Source organism: Vulpes lagopus, chromosome 19 (genome assembly GCF_018345385.1).
Source record: "Vulpes lagopus strain Blue_001 chromosome 19, ASM1834538v1, whole genome shotgun sequence".
Taxonomy (NCBI): Eukaryota; Metazoa; Chordata; class Mammalia; order Carnivora; family Canidae; genus Vulpes; species Vulpes lagopus.
The window spans coordinates 49,139,714-49,159,047 of record NC_054842.1 but is presented as its reverse complement, the minus strand read 5'-3'; the positions used below and the strand labels follow the sequence as shown (position 1 = coordinate 49,159,047).

The 19,334-nt window shown below is 35.5% G+C and overlaps 1 protein-coding gene across 1 annotated transcript in view; it reads left to right on the top strand.

Annotated features, from left to right (window-relative positions):
• Positions 1-19,334, top strand: part of DHX36 (DEAH-box helicase 36) — a 52,495-nt gene extending 33,161 nt beyond the window's left edge. Inside the window, exons 18-25 of the mRNA XM_041734054.1 lie at positions 8,793-8,966; positions 9,129-9,215; positions 10,090-10,173; positions 13,164-13,263; positions 13,366-13,456; positions 15,519-15,639; positions 16,542-16,694; positions 17,100-19,334. Coding sequence (XP_041589988.1) covers positions 8,793-8,966; positions 9,129-9,215; positions 10,090-10,173; positions 13,164-13,263; positions 13,366-13,456; positions 15,519-15,639; positions 16,542-16,694; positions 17,100-17,285 — 996 coding nt within the window. The 3' untranslated portion in view covers positions 17,286-19,334. The remainder of the gene's footprint in view (positions 1-8,792; positions 8,967-9,128; positions 9,216-10,089; positions 10,174-13,163; positions 13,264-13,365; positions 13,457-15,518; positions 15,640-16,541; positions 16,695-17,099) is intronic.

Sequence of the window (19,334 nt, the reverse complement as noted above, 5' to 3'; positions counted from 1 at the left end):
TCAAAATAGAAAGTGATTTGAGCTGTGCTGTCCGGTAAGGTACCTGCTAACCATATGTAACTATTTAAATTTAAATTTTGAAATAAATTACAAATTCAGTATCTCTAGTCACAGTTGTACATTTCAGATGCTCAGTAGGCCTATGTGGCTGGTGTGGTACCACATTGGACTGCACAGAAGTAGAACATTTTAGTCATTGCCACAAATTCTGTTGATTAGTTCTTTGTTAGAGGTTGTTGAAGGTGTTCTTTACATACTTCAGTTTTATTTAAGCCATCTATTCAGTTAATTTTGAGAATTTGGGCCATATCAGCATTGTAGTAGCTTTTAATATGAGTAATAATATATTTAAATAAAAAAGTATTGTAAATTATCTATCTCGGAATTTGTATTAGATTTAGTGAGGTTACTTGTATTTTAGGGAGTAGTGTAGTTTTACCACTGACTTGTCTGTCTTCCCCTCCAAGCTTTTATCTAATAGAGCTTTGCTGCTTTTTTATCTAGTAGCATAGAGCTAGGTGGCAATTAGAACCAACTTACTATTTATGTTAGAGATGGACAACCAGAGGCTAGCTGGGCTCTGAAGCTTAAGTAGATGTGACTTCCTCTCTCCGAACTGAACTTTAGAGCCAGTCTTAGCCATTTGCAGACAACAGAATCATGAAGAGGCCAGGAAATAAATCCTTGTCAACAGTAGGGTCTGAAGCCTGTTTTGTTTGGTTTTGTTTTTTAAGTATGTATGTATGTAAGTATGTATGTATATATTTATTCATTTGATTACAGTTAACATACAGGTGTCATATGAGTTTTAGGTGTACAGTATAGCAATTCAGCACTAACATATGACATCTGGTGCTTATCCCAAGTGCACTCCTTAATCCCCATTACCTGTTCATCTTACCTCCCCACCTCTCCTGTGGTAACCATCAGTTCTCTGTAGTTAAAGAGTCTGTTTCTTGGTTTGCCTCTCTTTTTTTCTGTATGCTCTTTGGTCTGTTTCTTAGGATCCACATATGAGTGAAATCATATGGTACTTGCCTTTCTCTGATTGACTTGTTTCACTTAGCATAATACTCTCTAGCTCATCCATGTCCTTACAAATGGCAAGATTTCATCCTTTCTTGTGGCCGAGTAGTACCCCCCCCGATATAAAATACACACTATTTTCTTTATCCATTCATCAGTCAGTGGACACTTGGGCTGCTTTTGTAGTTTGGCTGTTGTAGATAGTGCTATAAACAGTGAGAGATGGTGCGTGTATCCATTTGAATTAGTATTTTTGTATATTCTCTGGGTAAATACCTACTAGTGCAGTGGCTGGATCCTAGGGTGGTTCTCTTTTTAACTTCTTGAGGAACCACCATACTGTCTTCCAGAGCGGCTGTACAGTTTGCATTCCCACCAACGGTACAGAAAGGTTCTCCTTTCTCCACATCCTCACCAGCACCTTTTGTTTCTTGTGTTCTTGATTTTAGCCATTCTGACAGGTCTGAGGTAATACTTCATTGTAGTTTTGATTTGTATTTCCCTGATGATGAGTGGTGATGAGCTTCTTTTCATGTGTCTGTTGGCCATCTGTATGTCTTTGGAAAATGTGTATTCGTGTGTTCTGCCCATTTTTTAATTATTTGGTTTTTGGGTGTTGAGTTTTATAAGTTATTTATATATTTTGGATACTAAGCCTTTTTCAGATTTGTCATTTCCAATTATCTTCTCCCACTTTCAAGGTTGCCTTTTAGTTTTGGTGATTGTTTCCTTTCCTTTGCTGTATAGGATAAGGAATTATTGGATGAAGACCCAGTAGTTTATTTTTCCTCTTGTTTCCCTTGCCTTGGGAGACCTATTTGTAAGAAGTTGCTACAGCCAGTGTCCAAGAGGTTAATGACTGTGTTCTCTAGGATTTTGATGATTTCCAGTCTGACATTTAGACTTTAATCTGCTTTGAATTTGTTTTTTGTGTGGTGTAAGAAAGTAGTCCATTTTCATTCTTCTACATGTTGCTGTCCAATTTTCCCAACGCAGTTTGTTGAAGACTTTTTCCCATTGGATATTCTTTTCCTGCTTTGTCAAAGATAAGCTGACCATATAGTTATGGGTTAATTTCTGGATTTTCTGTTCTGTTCCATTGATCAATGTATCTGTTTTTGTGCCAATATCATACAAAATTTAGCATTGTTTTAGCTCTGTGAAAAATGCTCATGATATTTTTATAGGGATTGCATTAAATGTGTAGATTGCTTTGGGTCGTGTAAACATTTTATTTTTTTTTAAATTAATTTTTATTGGTGTTCAATTTACCAACATACAGAAAAACACCCAGTGCTCATCCCATCAAGTGTCCACCTCAGTGCCCGTCACCCATTCCCCTCCAACACCCGCCCTCCTCCCCTTCCACCACCCCTAGTTCGTTTCCCCAAGTTAGGAGTCTTTATGTTCTGTCTCCCTTCCTGATATTTCCCAACATTTCTTTTCCCTTCCTTTATATTCCCTTTCACTATTATTTATATTCCCCAAATGAATGAGAACATACACTGTTTGTCCTTCTCCGATTGACTTATTTCACTCAGCATAATACCCTCCAGTTCCATCCACGTTGAAGCAAATGGTGGGTATTTGTCGTTTCTAATTGCTGAGGAATATTCCATTGTATACATAGACCACATCTTCTTTATCCATCATCTTTCGATGGACACCGAGGCTCCTTCCACAGTTTGGCTATTGTGGCCATTGCTGATAGAAACATCGGGGTGCAGGTGTCCCGGCGTTTCATTGCATCTGAATCTTTGGGGTAAATCCCCAACAGTGCAATTGCTGGGTCGTAGGGCAGGTCTATTTTTAACTCTTTGAGGAACCTCCACACAGTTTTCCAGAGTGGCTGCACCAGTTCACATTCCCACCAACAGTGCAGGAGGGTTCTCACTGGTGTGAGGTGGTATCTCATTGTGGTTTTGATTTGTATTTCCCTGATGGCAAGTGATGCGGAGCATTTTCTCATGGGCATGTTGGTCATGTCTGTGTCTTCCTCTGTGAGATTTCTCTTCATGTCTTTTGCCCATTTCATGACTGGATTGTTTGTTTCTTTGGTGTTGAGTTTAATAAATTCTTTATAGATTTTGGAAACTAGCCCTTTATCTGATACGTCATTTGCAAATATCTTCTCCCATTCTGTAGGTTGTCTTTTAGTTTTGTTGACTGTATCCTTTGCTGTGCAAAAGCTTCTTATCTTGATGAAGTCCCAATAGTTCATTTTTGCTTTTGTTTCTTTTGCCTTCGTGGATGTATCTTGCAAGAAGTTACTGTGGCCGTGTTCAAAAAGGGTGTTGCCTGTGTTCTCCTCTAGGATTTTGATGGAATCTTGTCTCACATTTAGATCTCTCATCCATTTTGAGTTTATCTTTGTGTATGGTGAAAGAGAGTGGTCCAGTTTCATTCTTCTGCATGTGGATGTCCAATTTTCCCAGCACCATTTATTGAAGAGACTGTCTTTCTTCCAGTGGATAATCTTTCCTCCTTTATCGAATATTAGTTGACCATACATTTCAGGGTCCACTTCTGGGTTCTCTATTCTGTTCCATTGATCTACGTGTCTGTTTTTGTGCCAGTACCACACTGTCTTGATGACCACAGCTTTGTAGTACACCCTGAAATCTGGCATTGTGATGCCCCCAGCTATGGTTTTCTTTTTTAAAATTCCCCTGGCTATTCGGGGTCTTTTCTGATTCCACACAAATCTTAAAATAATTTGTTCTAACTCTCTGAAGAAAGTCCATGGTATTTTGATAGGGATTGCATTAAACGTGTAAATTGCCCTGGGTAGCATTGACATTTTCTCAATATTAATTCTGCCAATCCATGAGCATGGAATATTTTTCCATCTCTTTGTGTCTTCCTCAATTTCTTTCAGAAGTGTTCTATAGTTTTTAGGGTATAGATCCTTTACCTCTTTGGTTAGGTTTATTCCTAGGTATCTTATGCTTTTGGGTGCAATTGTAAATGGGATTGACTCCTTAATTTCTCTTTCTTCAGTCTCATTGTTAGTGTATAGAAATGCCATTGATTTCTGGGCATTGATTTTGTATCCTGCCACGCTACAAAATTGCTGTATGAGTTCTAGCAATCTTGGGGTGGAGGCTTTTGGGTTTTCTATGTAGAGTATCATGTCATCGGCGAAGAGGGACGTGTAAACATTTTAATGTTTGTTCTTCTAATCCATAAGAATGGAATATTTTCCCATTTCTTTGTATCATCTTCAATTTCTTTCCTCACTGTTTTATTAGTTTTCAGAGTACAGGTCTTTCACCTCTTTAGTTAGGTTTATTCTTTAGGTATCTTACCATTTTTGGTGCAGTCATCAATGGCTTTGATTCCTTAATTTCTGTTTTTGCTGCTTTATTATTGGTGTATAGAAATGTGACAGATTTCTGTATGTTGATTTTTGTATCCTGCAGCCTTAATGAATTCATTTATCAGTTCTAGCAGTTTTTTAGAGGTATCTTTTGGGTTTTCTATATAGAGTATCATGTCATTTGCAAATAGTGAAATGTTTGACTTCTTCCTTGCTGATTTGGATGCCTTTTATTTCTTTTTGCTGTCGGATTGCTGAGGCTAGGACTTTTGGTACTATGTTGAATAACAGTGGTGAGAGTGGACATCTCTGTTTTGTTCCTGAAGGGAGAGGAAAAGTTCTCTTTTCCCCTTTAAGAATATTAGCTGTGAGTTTTGTGTATATGGCCTTTATTATATTGAGATATCTTCTCTCTAAACCCACTTTGTTGTGGGTTTTTAATGATGAATGAATGTTATATTTTGTCAAATGCTTTTTCTACATCTGTTGAAATGATACGGTTTTAATGTCCTTTCTTTTATTAATATGGTATATCATGGTCCTTGGTTTCTGAATATTGAACCACCCTTGCAACACAGGAGTAAATCTCACTTGATCATGGTAAATGATTCTTTTAAAATATTGTTGAATTTGGTTTGATAGTATTTTATTGAGAACCTTTGCATCCATGTTCATCACGGATATTATCCTGTAGTTCTCTTTTTTGTGATGTCTTTGGTTTTGGTATCAGTGTAATTAATGTTGGCCTCATAGAATGAATTTGGTAGTTTTCCTTTCTTTTGTATTTTCTGAAATGTTTGAGAAGTATAGGCATTAACTCTTATTTAAATGTTTGGTAGAATTGGTTTGTTGGGAGATTTCTGATTACTGATTCCGTTTCTTTGCTAATTATCCGTCTATTCAAGTTTTCTATTTGTTTCAGTTTTGTAGTTTATATATTTCTAGGAATTTATCAGTTTTTTTTTCCAGGTTGTACAATCTGTTGACGTATAGTTTTCATTAAATTATCTTATAATAGTTTGTATTTCTGTAACAATAGTTGTCATTTCTTCTCTGTAATTTATTTGTGATTTTATTTATTTGGGTCTTTTTTCTTTTTGATAAGCCTAGCTAGAGATTTAATCAGTTTCATTAATTTTTTCAAAGAACCAGCTCCCAGTTTCATTGAGCTGTTCTGTTGTTGTTGTTACTTTCTATGTCATTTATTTCTGTTTCAGTCTTTATTTCCTTTCTTCTGCTGGTGAAGCCTGCATTTTAAAGAAGAACATTCCCAGTATCCCTAAAAGGTCCCCCTCCTACCCTTTCCCAAGCACTCCCCTGTCCCTCAGTCCCAAAGATAACCTCTATCTTGACCTTAATGGTAATCTCTTGTGAGTTTTTCTTGATTGTTTTACCATATAAGTGTACATTTCTATATATAAAGAGTTCAATTTAATTTTGTCTATTTCATGAACTTTACATGAACTCACACAGGATATGGGGGATGTTTTTGAAGGGGACGATGGAGTTCTGGATTCTTTGACTTAATATTGTGGATTTCATCCACATTATTGCTTTTAGCTGAAATTTATTTTATTTCTTTACCATATTTTATTACACAACTACTCAAAGGCATTTTCTTATTTCCAGTTTGAGGCTATTACCTATAATGTTGAGATGAGTAATCTTCAATATTCACTTTCTTGATGCACATACTTATATGTATTTTCATGGATATATACTTAGGAGTGAATCTACTGGCTATTAAGGTATGTATTTATAGACATATATATATCAACTTTGGTAAATAACTAACAGTTTTCCAAAGTTGTCGAACCACTTTATATTCTTCCAGTGCCAGTGGTAGGTGAGAATTCTCGTTGCTGCACCAGCCCTTAGGAATCTTTTGTTCTGAGGTTGCTGGTAGGTTTGCAGTAGTTTTAATTTATGGTAGTTTTAATTTGCATTATCATGACTTAATTTGCCAACCACTTTTCGTAGGTTTATTGCTCATTTGTATAGCCTCTTTTATAAACTGCCAATACCTGTTTTTCTGTTAGGTTTTAAGGAGTTCTTTTTATCCTTCTTGTGTATTCTTGATCTGAGCCTTTGTCAGCTGTGTCTGTATGTTTGTGCTTTGATAAATAAATTTCCAACTTTAATGTAGTCACATGTTTGTGTCTTTTTTTACGTTAGTAATTTTTGTTCTTTAGTAAGTCCTTACCTCAGAGTCATGAAGATAATACTTATTTAACTTTAGTGTTTAGTCTTTCACATTTAGATATTTAATCCATCAGTTGATTTTCTGTGTGTGTTTAGTAAGGTAGGATGCAAAATTTAAGCCCTATTTATGGAAAAGTTCATCCTTTCCTCTTTGTTCTGCAGCTTTTGTCCTACATCTAGTGTCTGGATTTGTAGACTCTGTTCTACTATAATGCTTTTGTATGTCTTTGTGGAACCAGTGCCATGCTGCCTTAATGAACAGTATGGAGTCTTACCAGACAAGAACATGATTTATCCCATTTTTTTTTAGGTATTTAACATTTCTTGGTATTTTGGTGTTCTCTTTGTAGGGGTTTTAGGAGAGTTTTTAAAGATTTACTTTTCATTGGTATTTTTGGATTCTACGTAGCAGATTTTTCGTTTTCTTATGACTCTGACATACAGAAATGAAATCGGTTTTTGTTTTGTTTTTAAGGATTTATTTATTTGAAAGTGTGTGGGAGAGGCAGAAAAGAGGGAGAGAGAATCTCAAGCAGACTCTCCGCTAAGCGCATAGCCCAGCAAGGGGCTTGATCTCAGGATCCTGAGATCATGATCTGAGCCAAAATCAAGAGTCAAGCACTTAAAACCGACTGAGCCACCCACTGAAAGAGCCACACCTCTGAAATCGGTTTTTGAATGTTGATCTTGTAATCAGTCACTAAAACCCACTTATTCTGGTGATTATATGTAGATTTTTTTTTCTGCATGCACAGTTATATTTATAAATGCAGTTTCTGTGTTTTTAAGCGGGTGCGAGGCTCAAATTTACCCTGAGCTCAAGACCTGAGGTGAGATCAACAGTCGGTCACTTAACCAGCTGAGCCACCCAGGCACCCCTGTAATACAGTTTTATGCATCCCTTCCCAATATCTGGGCCCCCCCTGTACAATGCCAAGCTGAAGTGGTATGACAGTGTGCATTCTTATGTCTCTGTTCTTAACAGGAAAGCTGTCAACAATTTGTTGCGCATGTTTGTTAAAGATTTTTTTTGTGAAAACTATCAAATTAAGGAAGCTTCTATTGTTTACTATAAGATTTTTATCATGCATGGATAATTGATTTTGTCAAATCCCTTTTCTGCTTCTGATAAGATTATGATACGATTCTTTTTTTCTTGCTTAATTTGTCATGACAAATGTATTGGGTTACATTGATTTTTAAAATATTAAACCAACTTTCGTTCCTGAAACAAATCTGACTTGCTGGGATTCACTTTGCTATTATTTTCCTTTAGTTTCTCATGTGTAAGATTTTTCAATAGTGTTCCTTTCTCCAGATGTCCCTGTCACATTTGATGACTAAGATTATGCCAGGGACAAAAAAACAAGTTGGGAGCATTATATATTTTTTGTTTTTCTATTTTCTGAAAGTTTTTGTAAGATTAAGGTTATTTCTGCCATAAACGTGTAGTAGAAGTCTAATGGGATACATGTGTGTTATAGTTCTTATTTTTTAAAATTTTTTGTTGATACCTTCTTGTAGACGTATTTTAATTATATACTGGATATCGTATTTACATAGTTCTTTGTAGATACAAATTTGAAGCCTGGGATGGTGATAACTTTCTCCAAAGAGGATTTATATTGCTTTTGCCAGGAAAAGAAGCCCTGATGCTGGGCTCACCAACCTGGACTTCTATTCCCTAAATTCTATATTTATAATTCTTGTACTTCTTTTTTTAACTCCTCAGTGTCTTCAAGCAGCTTTTCTAGCTATTCTCAGTGGGATGATTGGACCAAATTCCCTAGGTCATCAGAGCAGTAGTCCACACCCATTTTTCCGTGTTCTAGATATGCCCATTATTTCTTCCCTTCCTGTCTGATGTCTCTTAAATTACTAGAATCAAGGCTCTGTATTATATATTCCAAATATATAATAGTTCTTTTTTGTCATTTTTTCCCCCACAAATCTGGTGAGTGATAATCTTTATTTGATTGAAGGTTTGCTAATGTGGTATTTCTCTTCTGACATTTAGAGTAAAGTGGGGTTTTTTTGTTTTGTTTTGTTTTAATCTAAGTTTCTAACCTTTGCTGACCTCAGAACTTAAGTTTTGATGAAGAAAACAATATTGAATGATATTAGGGCATTTGGGCCTAAGAGAGTGAGGACTCTCCTGCTATTTCTTTATTTTAAAGCAAGCTAAAATAGTTTTGAATATGATGCTTTATAATGTCTATTTTAAACATAAATCCTTGCTTTACAGAATGCCTTGGATAAACAAGAAGAATTAACACCCCTTGGAGTCCACTTAGCACGATTACCAGTTGAGCCACACATTGGAAAAATGATTCTTTTTGGAGCTCTATTCTGTTGTTTAGACCCAGTACTCACCATTGCTGCTAGTCTCAGCTTCAAAGATCCCTTTGTTATTCCGTTGGTAAGAAAGATACAAATAAAAGGCTGGACATTTTTATATACACAGAATCGTTGTTGTTTAGGTCCATTTTTCATTAGCTTTTTTATTAGGATGCCTTTCTGTGTTTACCATCAGAGCTTTTTAAATTGCCTTCATGAATTTTTTTTCCCCTCCTTTCTGAAGGGCAAAGAAAAGATTGCTGATGCAAGAAGAAAAGAACTAGCAAAAGACACTAAAAGTGACCACCTGACAGTTGTAAATGCATTTGAGGTAAAAAGTAAACAATGACTTATCTTAGATTGTGACTATTCATTCAAGTGAAAAGCTGATAGTAGAAGAGGAACATACTCACTTTTTAAAATCTATATTATTATAGGTATCTATTATTATAGATATTAGGATTAAATTACTGAGTATTTAAAATTAGGTGAACACTCAAAAAATTGTACAGGTTTTTTCAATTTTCTGGTAATTTGTTATATTTATCCTTTTGGGAAGAAAGTCTGTTTTGATAACAATAGAACAAGTGGAGAGTTTGTCTCAGAAACCTATTCGATGTTATTTGATAGTATTCATTTGTATCTTTGACTTTCATGAAAGATAATCTCATTCTGTTCATTAGTAAACTATAACTGCTTTTAGATTTAACATTTTGATAGAGTATTATAATCCTGTACATTATTTAGAGAGATCGTTTCTTCTCCCAAAAGTCATGCTTGCTTTAGAAAAACATTTATCACCCATCTTTGCAAAATTTAAATGTAATTTGGTTTTTAGAGATAGCATCTTTTTACTATAGTTCTTGATCCAGTTTTGTACTACATATTATGGGAAAGTTTATATTCTATTTATGAAGTTAAAAATATACAATAGCATTGGAATTTGTCCAACAGTATTCTTTTTGATTGTATATATATACTCTGTATGTTTATATCTTGTATAAAATACCCAATATATTACTATATAACTTGTACTTGTTTATATGAAAAAAGGTCTGGAATTCAAAATAAATAGCTATCACTTAATTAGAATTGTAGAAAACTTGAGTTTTGTTTTTTTGTTTATAAATTTCAAAATTCTTTGAATTTCTTTTACAAAGAAAATGAAATATCAGAATAGTTCTCTTTATTTCTTTGCCCCATAGGGCTGGGAAGAAGCTAGGCGACGTGGTTTCAGATACGAAAAAGACTATTGCTGGGAATATTTTTTGTCTTCAAATACATTGCAGGTAACGGTGATGTTTTGAAATGATTCCCAAATATGTTAGAGTATGTATGTATCCATTTTGTTTAGTTATTAGATTTGTAGCAAAATGTTGATTGTGTTAGTTTGTCATATGAAGTTGAATGATTATACAAAATAATAGAGGCAATCTATTAAATTAACTGCAACAAAACAAGGTTTACACTATAATAAACATAAAGCTACTATTAGCTAAGGAAAGAACGAAGATTCCAGAGTATAGCAGGAAAATGTAGTAAAGCTTGACTCCCCATTTTTCCCCGACTCCCTAGTTGCTGTTTTGATGATTTAGCCTGAAAATTTTCATTAATTCGAGAATCTAGGGACACTTGGGTAGTAGCTCAGTGGTTGAGTGTCTGCATTCAGCTCAGGGCATGATGCTGGGGTCCTGGGGTTGAGTCCTTCATAGACTCTCCGTGGGGAGCCTGCTTCTCCCTCTGCGAATGTCTCTGCCTCTCTCTCTTTGTGTGTCTCATTACTAAATAAAAATCTTAAACAAAACAAAAACCTCCGAGGATCTATTTTAAAATACTGGATAATGTCTGTATGTTAATTTTGGGGTAGGTTTTGTGTCATAAGAAAACACTGGACAGGACGCATTTGTGAAACAGAAGATAATCAATAGGACAGATAGCTATCAGACTTAAGGCTATACTGAATTGGAGAAGTGTAAGAATAGGAATTCCTCACCTTCCCCTATTACGTGTACGTTCCAGCTGTGTGGCATGAACCCTGGTACTGGACATTGAACAAATTCCCAAGGAGGTAAAATAATCAAGAAACTAGCAAATCTGATCAAAACTGCTCAAAGATGAACAGACTGAAGAGTTAGAAAATTCTGAAAGTTACTACAATCAGAGGGGGAAAAGAATGAAATAGGACATATCGTAACAGAAAATACCTTTCAACTCTCTCATAGTAGGAACCAGTTTAAGAAGATTCCGAATTCAGTAAAACAAAGAAAAAAAACCAATAGAATGGATATAAAGACTGCAGGTAGACCTAAGAAGACACAATGACCAAGAGAATCACAAGGTGCAAAGTGGAAGTCCCTTTAAAATATTGGCATAGAAGAAAGGCTTTAGATAATCACAATTTGTAGGTTCAGCTGCAAAAGAAAAAATTGTAGACAGGAAGATTGGACTGATCCATCATGAAGATAATAGATGTTTCTCCAAAGAAAATTCGGGTGTATTTACAAATGTGTACATAGAGATACGTGCAAGAACATTTCCCTGAAATAGAAAAGATAAAATGAACTACAGGTATGAAAAGGTGGCCTAATTTAAGTGTTGAGAATATTACATCCAGTCAGCATATTAATTCAACTATAAAGACAGAGGTCAGGTCAGGTCAAGCACTTGAAATTCTAGACCCATGAACTGATGTTGAAAAACTCACCAGCAGTGAAATGCTGCCTATTGAGAGGTAAATCAAAAGAATTTCAGGAATGGAGAGTGCATGCTAAATCTGAGCGAAGTGTGTTAATATTGTTTAAACACAAAATGAATACAAAACAGTATTGGGGATTATAGATCCAGAATAGAATATAAAGATTATCTTGAACAATATAATAAAAAAATGAGGTGGTCTAGAGAGTCAGTGATAGGAAATTAGTTGAGGAAGCTAAAGTCACACAGTTCTTAAAAGGGGCATACACTTAAATAAGACCGACTATGTTTCATCATTTCTTAAGTTTACAGGGATCCTTTATTATACTATAATTATGAAAATTTAGGATTCATCAATTTAATTTCTATCCCTATTTAGTTTTCCTTTTTTTTCTTTTTTTTTTTTAATTGAACTAAAATTGGGTGCCTGGGTGGCTTAGTGGATTAAGTGTCAGCCTTAGGCTCAAGTTGTAGGCTCAAGTTGTGGTCCAGGAGTCTGCTACATTGGGCTCACTGCTCAGCGGGGAACCTGCTTCTCCCTCTCCTACTCATTTGTGCTCGTGCTCGCACTCTTTCTCTCTGACCCAGATAAATGAATAAAATCTTTAAAAAAGATAAAATGAGTATTTTTTAAAAATTATTTGAGAGAGAGTGAGAGAGCACACACGCAGGAGGAGCCAGAGGGAGAAGGAGAAGCAGACTCCCCACTGAGCATGGAGCCCAATCCCAGGACGCTGGGATCATGACCTGAGCTGAAGGGAGGGGCTTAACTGACTGAGCCACCCAGGCACCCGTAAGAAAAAAACAAACTTTAAATTGAACTAAAATTACCTGGCACCCCCCCAAATTGAACTAAATTAATTTTCATACTTTTATTAAAACAGCTTTTATACTGTTATCCCGTTGTTACCGTAGCATTTCTGTTCAGTTCTTCTGTCAGTAAATATGTGTAAGTGTCTACAGTATTTACTTAGTTAATGGTTACTTCTGACAGTACTGAGTTCAGGGAAATTTCATATGTACATTTCTGCATTGCTTATGTGCTTTATGAGCAATGCATCATTTGTACTCAAATTACAATTCTCCTTCAAAACAAACAGACCTTAAGCCTTTGTGCCAGTGTGTAACAGTAGTTCATTCTCAGCAGTAGAAATACAGATGTTATTTTATTTATGCTTTTCTGTATTTTTTGTTTCAAAATATTGGAGAACAACTTTTAAAATTAGTGGCTCTTTTTTTGCAAAAATTGGCAAAAATAGTTAAACACCAGTGGTTATTCCCTATAGCAGGTAGATCTTTTCTGAAAGGAAATCAGACAGTAAATATCTTAGGCTTATAGCCCATATAGTCTCTATTACAGCCACTCACTTCTGCCTTTATAGTGTAAAATAAGCATATGTAATAGGTAAATGTGACTTTGTCCAATAATACTTTATTGACAAAAACAGGTTTTTGCAACCTCTGCTCTAAAAACACATTTTTACAATTGTTTATAAAGCAAGGAGAACTAGCTATTGATGAGTATATGCCTCTATAAATCTGTGTGAAAGATCTTCTAGTTCCGTCTGTTACCATTGATCCCTAGATGCTGCACAACATGAAAGGACAGTTTGCTGAGCATCTTCTTGGAGCTGGATTTGTAAGCAGTAGAAATCCTAAAGATCCAAAATCTAATATAAATTCAGGTAAAGCAGAAAATTCAGTGTAAAAAGCTTGTTGCCATTTGCCATTGTTGCATCTGTACTTTACTTTTTTTTTTTTTTTTTAATCTTCCTACCCCCTAATAGATAATGAGAAGATAATTAAAGCGGTCATCTGTGCTGGTTTATATCCCAAAGTTGCTAAAATCCGACTAAACTTGGGTAAAAAAAGAAAAATGTAAGCATTGAAGATTATTATGAGTTACTTAATTCCTCTCCTTAAGCTTTTGAAATACTCTTAATGCAACAGAACTTACATTGTAAACTGTTCTTATTTATATTTGGACCCTATTCTTTGTTCTTTACTTTTGATCACTTAAGAGAAGGCCGACTCTTTAATATAGGCATCACTTCCCCTCATAGCGCATACCTGGCATCAGCTATTATTCACACAAAATGTTAGTAAAATATAATACTAAGGTAAATATTAGGAAAGTAAGCCAACTATCAAAAAAATCAGAGGTGGATGGATATTACTTAGAGAAGTTTTTTTTTTTTTTTTTTAAAGGATTTCTTGTCTTCTAAGACATAATTTTGTAATTTACCCTTTGATGAAAATTGTGGTGATTTCACTATTTTGAGAAATAAGCTGTAACTTTTACTGTATATATAGATAATCAGCCTTAGTAGTAATTGGAGAGTATAAGGCATGTTTTTGCCTAACAAATGAGTTCATTCTGGTGAGGGAACAGAGAAACTAGAAGTCACAAATGACTAGTAGTATGTGAATTGGTACCACCCTTTTAGAGGCACACTAGATAGAATCAGTTGTCAAGTCATTAAATTGTGGCTCAATGGAGTCATAAGTGAGTATGTTAATTTGAGCACTCTGTCCTAAGGAAGTAATTCCAAATGTTTTTTTAAAAGCTGTACTATAAAGAACATGGATGTCCAGTAGCAGTGGGGAGATTATTTGATAATATCATATGGCATTTAAGCTCATAGGCTTATGAAAGTTACTGTATAGTAGTAACAGAATAGTTTTACAAAATAATTTCAAAATAATTTCAGCAAAGTAATTTCATTTTTCATTAAATGAAAAAGTTTGGATACCCTATGATTATAAACATGAAAAAGTACAAGATCTCAGATAAGCTAAGTGCAGACAATGTTTTAGGGCGGTGTTTCTCAACTGGGGTGACTTTACCTGCCAAGGGACATTTTATTTGGCTCTGTCTGGAGATCCTGTGGTGGTTACAGCTGGGGCAGTACTGTTAGCGTCTAGTAGATAAGAGGCCAGAGATGCTATCAAACCTTCAGTAATGAGGACAGCACCCACAACAAAGATTACTCAGTTTAATATGTCAAAAGTGCAGAGGTCGAGAAACCCTATTAAACATATGAAATTGTGGGTTACCTGAATTTTAATCATGGTGGCTGGATTATCCTCATTCTAAGTGATCCAGATACTTCTCTGATACCAGTCCTTGTCACATTTCTTTTTGTATCTATTCCCTGACTTTACAGGTAGTATAACAGGGAGACTTTGAAATATGTATTATATGTCTCTCTGACTTCTAGGAAGGATTTATGGGAAAAATGTAGTTTTGTTTGTATTTGTTGCTTTATTTTGGTCTAGACCAGGATTCAGCAAATTTTACTGTGCTTGGCCAAAATATTGTTTGTGCAAATTTTTATTGGAACACAGCCACACCTATTCATTTACATGTCTGTGTGTCCTTTTCTGCTACGCCAGCAGAGTTGGGTAGCTGTGACAGATCTCGGTGACAGCCCGCCCACAAAGTATTTTCTCTGTGGTCCGATACGGAAAGTGTTTGCCAAACCCTCCAAGTGATGCCGCTCTAAGTGATGTAGGATTCTAGGGTGGCATTGGTTAAATAGACTGTGGCGAGGAAAAATAATTTATGATTTTATTCTGCATAATGACTCATGACCCTGATTCATGATTTTGGTTAGAAGCATTTATGAATTCCTAGAACTATGGAAAAGATGCTCTTAGAAATGTAGAAAGGGTTAACAGATTACCAGCCTTTATGCTGTCACTTAGTACAGGTAATTACCATGGACTATTTAAACAATCAAACATCTCTGCTGAATTATATTAATTAAAGACTCCTACAAACTGAAGTAAATTTTTTTGTTCTCAAATACAGATTTGTACATTTATTTCACAAAAATTAACTGACTTCAACTGGGGAGGTTTTTTTAGATTCTAGGATTGGTTTGGAATCTCCTGGAATTTTTTTTTTTGACAAACTACATTTTGCCTTTTTTTTAAGGGTCAAGGTTTACACAAAAACTGATGGACTAGTTGCTATTCATCCTAAATCTGTTAATGTGGAGCAAACAGAATTTCACTACAACTGGCTTATCTATCATCTGAAGATGAGAACAAGTAGTGTAAGTGAATATTTTAAGTAATCCAGAATCTAAACATCAGTATTGATGTATTTTTGCTGTTACATACTTTTCACAATTAAAATTTGTCCTGAAGTATTTTTTTCTGATATGAATTATAACTTCTTGAAGTAAATCTATACTTTTAATGTGCAGCTGGTCCATGATGATGGATCTTTGTATTTTAATTAATTGGGACAGTTATTTGATTTGCCTGGTTTTCCTTCAGAGCCTGCTTTCAAGAAATACTGGCATTTAGGGTATACAGGAGTTTACACCATATGGAGAATTTTGTGGATATGTCAATGTACCTTACTAGTACTGGTGAGAACACTAAGATTCTGTTTATGTATAGATAAAAGTAATTTGCAGATACATTAGTGTTTTTGCTTTGTCAATCAAAATATTTTGTTTGAAGAACAATGCTGTTTGAAACAAAAATATAAAACTCCTTTGTTCTCTGAATTAATGAATACAGGCTAGTTTAAAATGGTATATTTAAAAAAAAATAATAAATAAAATGGCATATTTTTGGAGGCACCTGGGTGACTAAGTCTTGGTTAAGGTCTTCCTTCACTCAGGATCACAGGGTCCTGGGCTTGAGCCCCATATCTGGCTCCTTGCTCAATGGGGAATCTGCTTCTCCCTCTACCCCTTTCCCCTGCTTGTGTGTGCTCTCTCTCTCTCTCTCTCATACACACACACACATAAATAAATAAAAATCTTAAAAAAACATGAAATGGTCTATCTTTAAAATCAGTCTCCGTAGTTGCAATAGTAGGAGGATAATACCTAATTTAGAAGGAAAGCACTAATGATAGATGAACACTGGTGCTAGTGAATTAATGTGGCAATAATCCTTTCAGATTTGTGAATGTATTAATTTGCTTTAATTCTCATTACAGATATACTTGTATGACTGCACAGAGGTTTCTCCATACTGTCTCTTGTTCTTTGGAGGTGATATTTCCATCCAGAAGGATAACGATCAGGAAACTATTGCTGTAGATGAATGGATTGTCTTTCAGTCTCCAGCAAGAATTGCCCATCTTGTTAAGGTGACTGACTTTACATGATTGTCTTTGAATCTACATGCAAGTTAGCATATAGTCTTGTGGTTTTGTGCCAAGTGTTATGTATGTTATATGGAACATTTCTTGCTCTATTTCAGCGGAGCAAAAAGTATTGAGAAATTTGTGTGTAGTTTTTTCAAATTTTTTTTTGAGGGATTTATAGACCACCCATTCTAAATGGCTCAGTGTGATTAAAGTTTGAATTTTTTAACTTTACTACCCTTGAGTTGGCTACTCTCTTAACCACACTTTAGTTAGTTGCTCACTAGATATTTCAGTGTATAATAGCTTATGAAATTTCTTTGTAACAGCTAAAGTCACTTTTATTTATTATGATGCTTAATAGTATATCTGTCTTTGTTGAACATATGTGGTTTTTCCCAACCTTAGGAATTAAGAAAGGAGCTAGATACCCTTCTGCAAGAGAAGATCGAAAGTCCGCATCCTGTAGATTGGAAGGACACTAAATCCAGAGACTGCGCAGTACTGTCAGCTATTATAGACTTGATCAAAACACAGGAAAAAGCAAGTCCCAGGAACTTACCGCCACGAATCCAGGATGGATATTACAGCTGACAACTTTTCTGTGGTGGTCTGACAATTTGACAGCCATTTTCTATCATAGTTTAATTTGGGGCTAGATGCCAAACCATGGGACATGAATAATTTCCATATGTAAGGTAGAAACCTTCAGTAAGTAGTAAAGACGTAATGTGCATGATTTAACAATGTTATCTGTAGCTATCATAAATATACCATAAAAAGCAATATGTTCTCTGATCATATATTCTGTTGTGGCCATGTCCACAGTTTGGGAGGACTGCTCTTACATCCATTGAGTGTTGTACCACTGGAGAAATGCCTTTGTTCTGAGAAGTTAATCTTTCTGCCCACAGTGACTGAGTATAGAAACCAGTAAAAAGAGAATGGTTAGGCAAAAGGCAGTGTCAAGTTAAAAATTTGAACACAGCCACATTTTTAAATGAAACTTCTATCAGAAGTAAATTAATTTGTTGTAATAAAGCCCAGTATTTAATAAAATGTACAGTGTATAAATGTCAGCTAACTTTTTGGCTTGGTTTCTACATCTCTATCCTTTGGCTTATTTGATTTTTTAAAATCTTTTTAGAATATATTTGTACCCCTTTTGCATTTCCCTGTGCAGCATAATGTAGCAGTTGAAAAAAATGAGTCCAGACTTGACCACCTAAGTTCAGATTTCAGCTATGACTTAACAGCTCCCATGGGCAAGTTACCCAGCTTCTGATTTCTTTATCTGTAAAATATAGGTAACAATTGTGAGGATTAAATATGTTGATAGATGTAAAATGTGTAGACTAGTGTCTGGCACACAAAGTGTACTCACTAAATCATAGTTTTTATTTGTCGCTGAATTTTTATTTTTTTATAATAGTCCATTATATTCATTTCCATGCTCTGTTTTACTCTACAGACAATGGAAGTTAGTGTGATTTTGGGGCTAGTGAGCAATAGGCTAGTGTTTTCAGGCTTATCAGACTGACAAATTGTTTGTTGGTTGCTATCCAGTAGCCATTTGTCTCTCCTCATTTGCTTGATTATTCAAGTGTTCCTCCTCTGTGTAGCCTGGTGCCCAGGGATATTGGACTCTACCCCAAGGGTGAATCAGATTGTTCTAAGCCAGTCGTGCATGGTCTTCTCTCCTTACAAGTAACTGTTGAGGCACCAGGATGTGAACGTGTGTTGTCGATTGCAACTGACAAGAGCTCTGCAAGAGGACATCTGAGAAAGATTTTCTTCACTAGTAGATTCAGAGGAGCAAGTTTTTCTCCTTTGGACATTGTCTTCTCTGAATCTGGCACTGCTGTAGCCACTTTAGGATTACAGAGGATAATGATGTTGGCTCAGTGGAAAGATGTAAATCACCAGGGTCCTTGATAATGCTAGTGAGCTGCTGAATTACGCAGTTCCAAACCTGCTTTGCACATGGACTTGTTTTGATACAATAAACCCTCCTTTATTGAGTTGGCCACTTTTGGGTAGTGTGTTTTGTTTTAACTTGGCAGAAAGCATATTAACTGAACATCAGCTCCATCATTGAGTGTTTGCTGAGACCTGTTTCTACCATTTCTTTTGTGATCTAACGTTTTGACTCACATGTCTGACAAAAGGTATAAAAATAGTCCTGAACGTACTGCAAAAAAGAAATGTAGGAAGAGAACATCCTGCTGCCTCCTTAAAAATACAGATTTTCTTGTGCCTTCCAACAATGCAAAGAAACCAAAGGAAGAGTGTCAAACAATGACTGGGATATATTGATGATGCTATGATGATCTTATGTAACAGCACTGGTTCAGGTACTGCTCCCACTTCTGGGAATGTATGTCAACCTATCCTTGCCTTCTAAAGGTTTTGAATGTACTGTGTGTCCTAAGTCCATTCTCTTAGCTAGTCTCCCAAAAGTGATCTCTCGCTGAATTCTTGAATCAAGTCATATCACGATATTGTGGCTTTGTCCCTAAACTCAAGGTGATCATTGGGTCCTGCTTGCTCTGTAAGTATGTGTCTGTTTGTGTGTTTTCTTCCCTTTACTCTCCAGTTTAAATTCACAGTGGGCCAGACTGTTCTTAGAAGATAGCCTTTAAA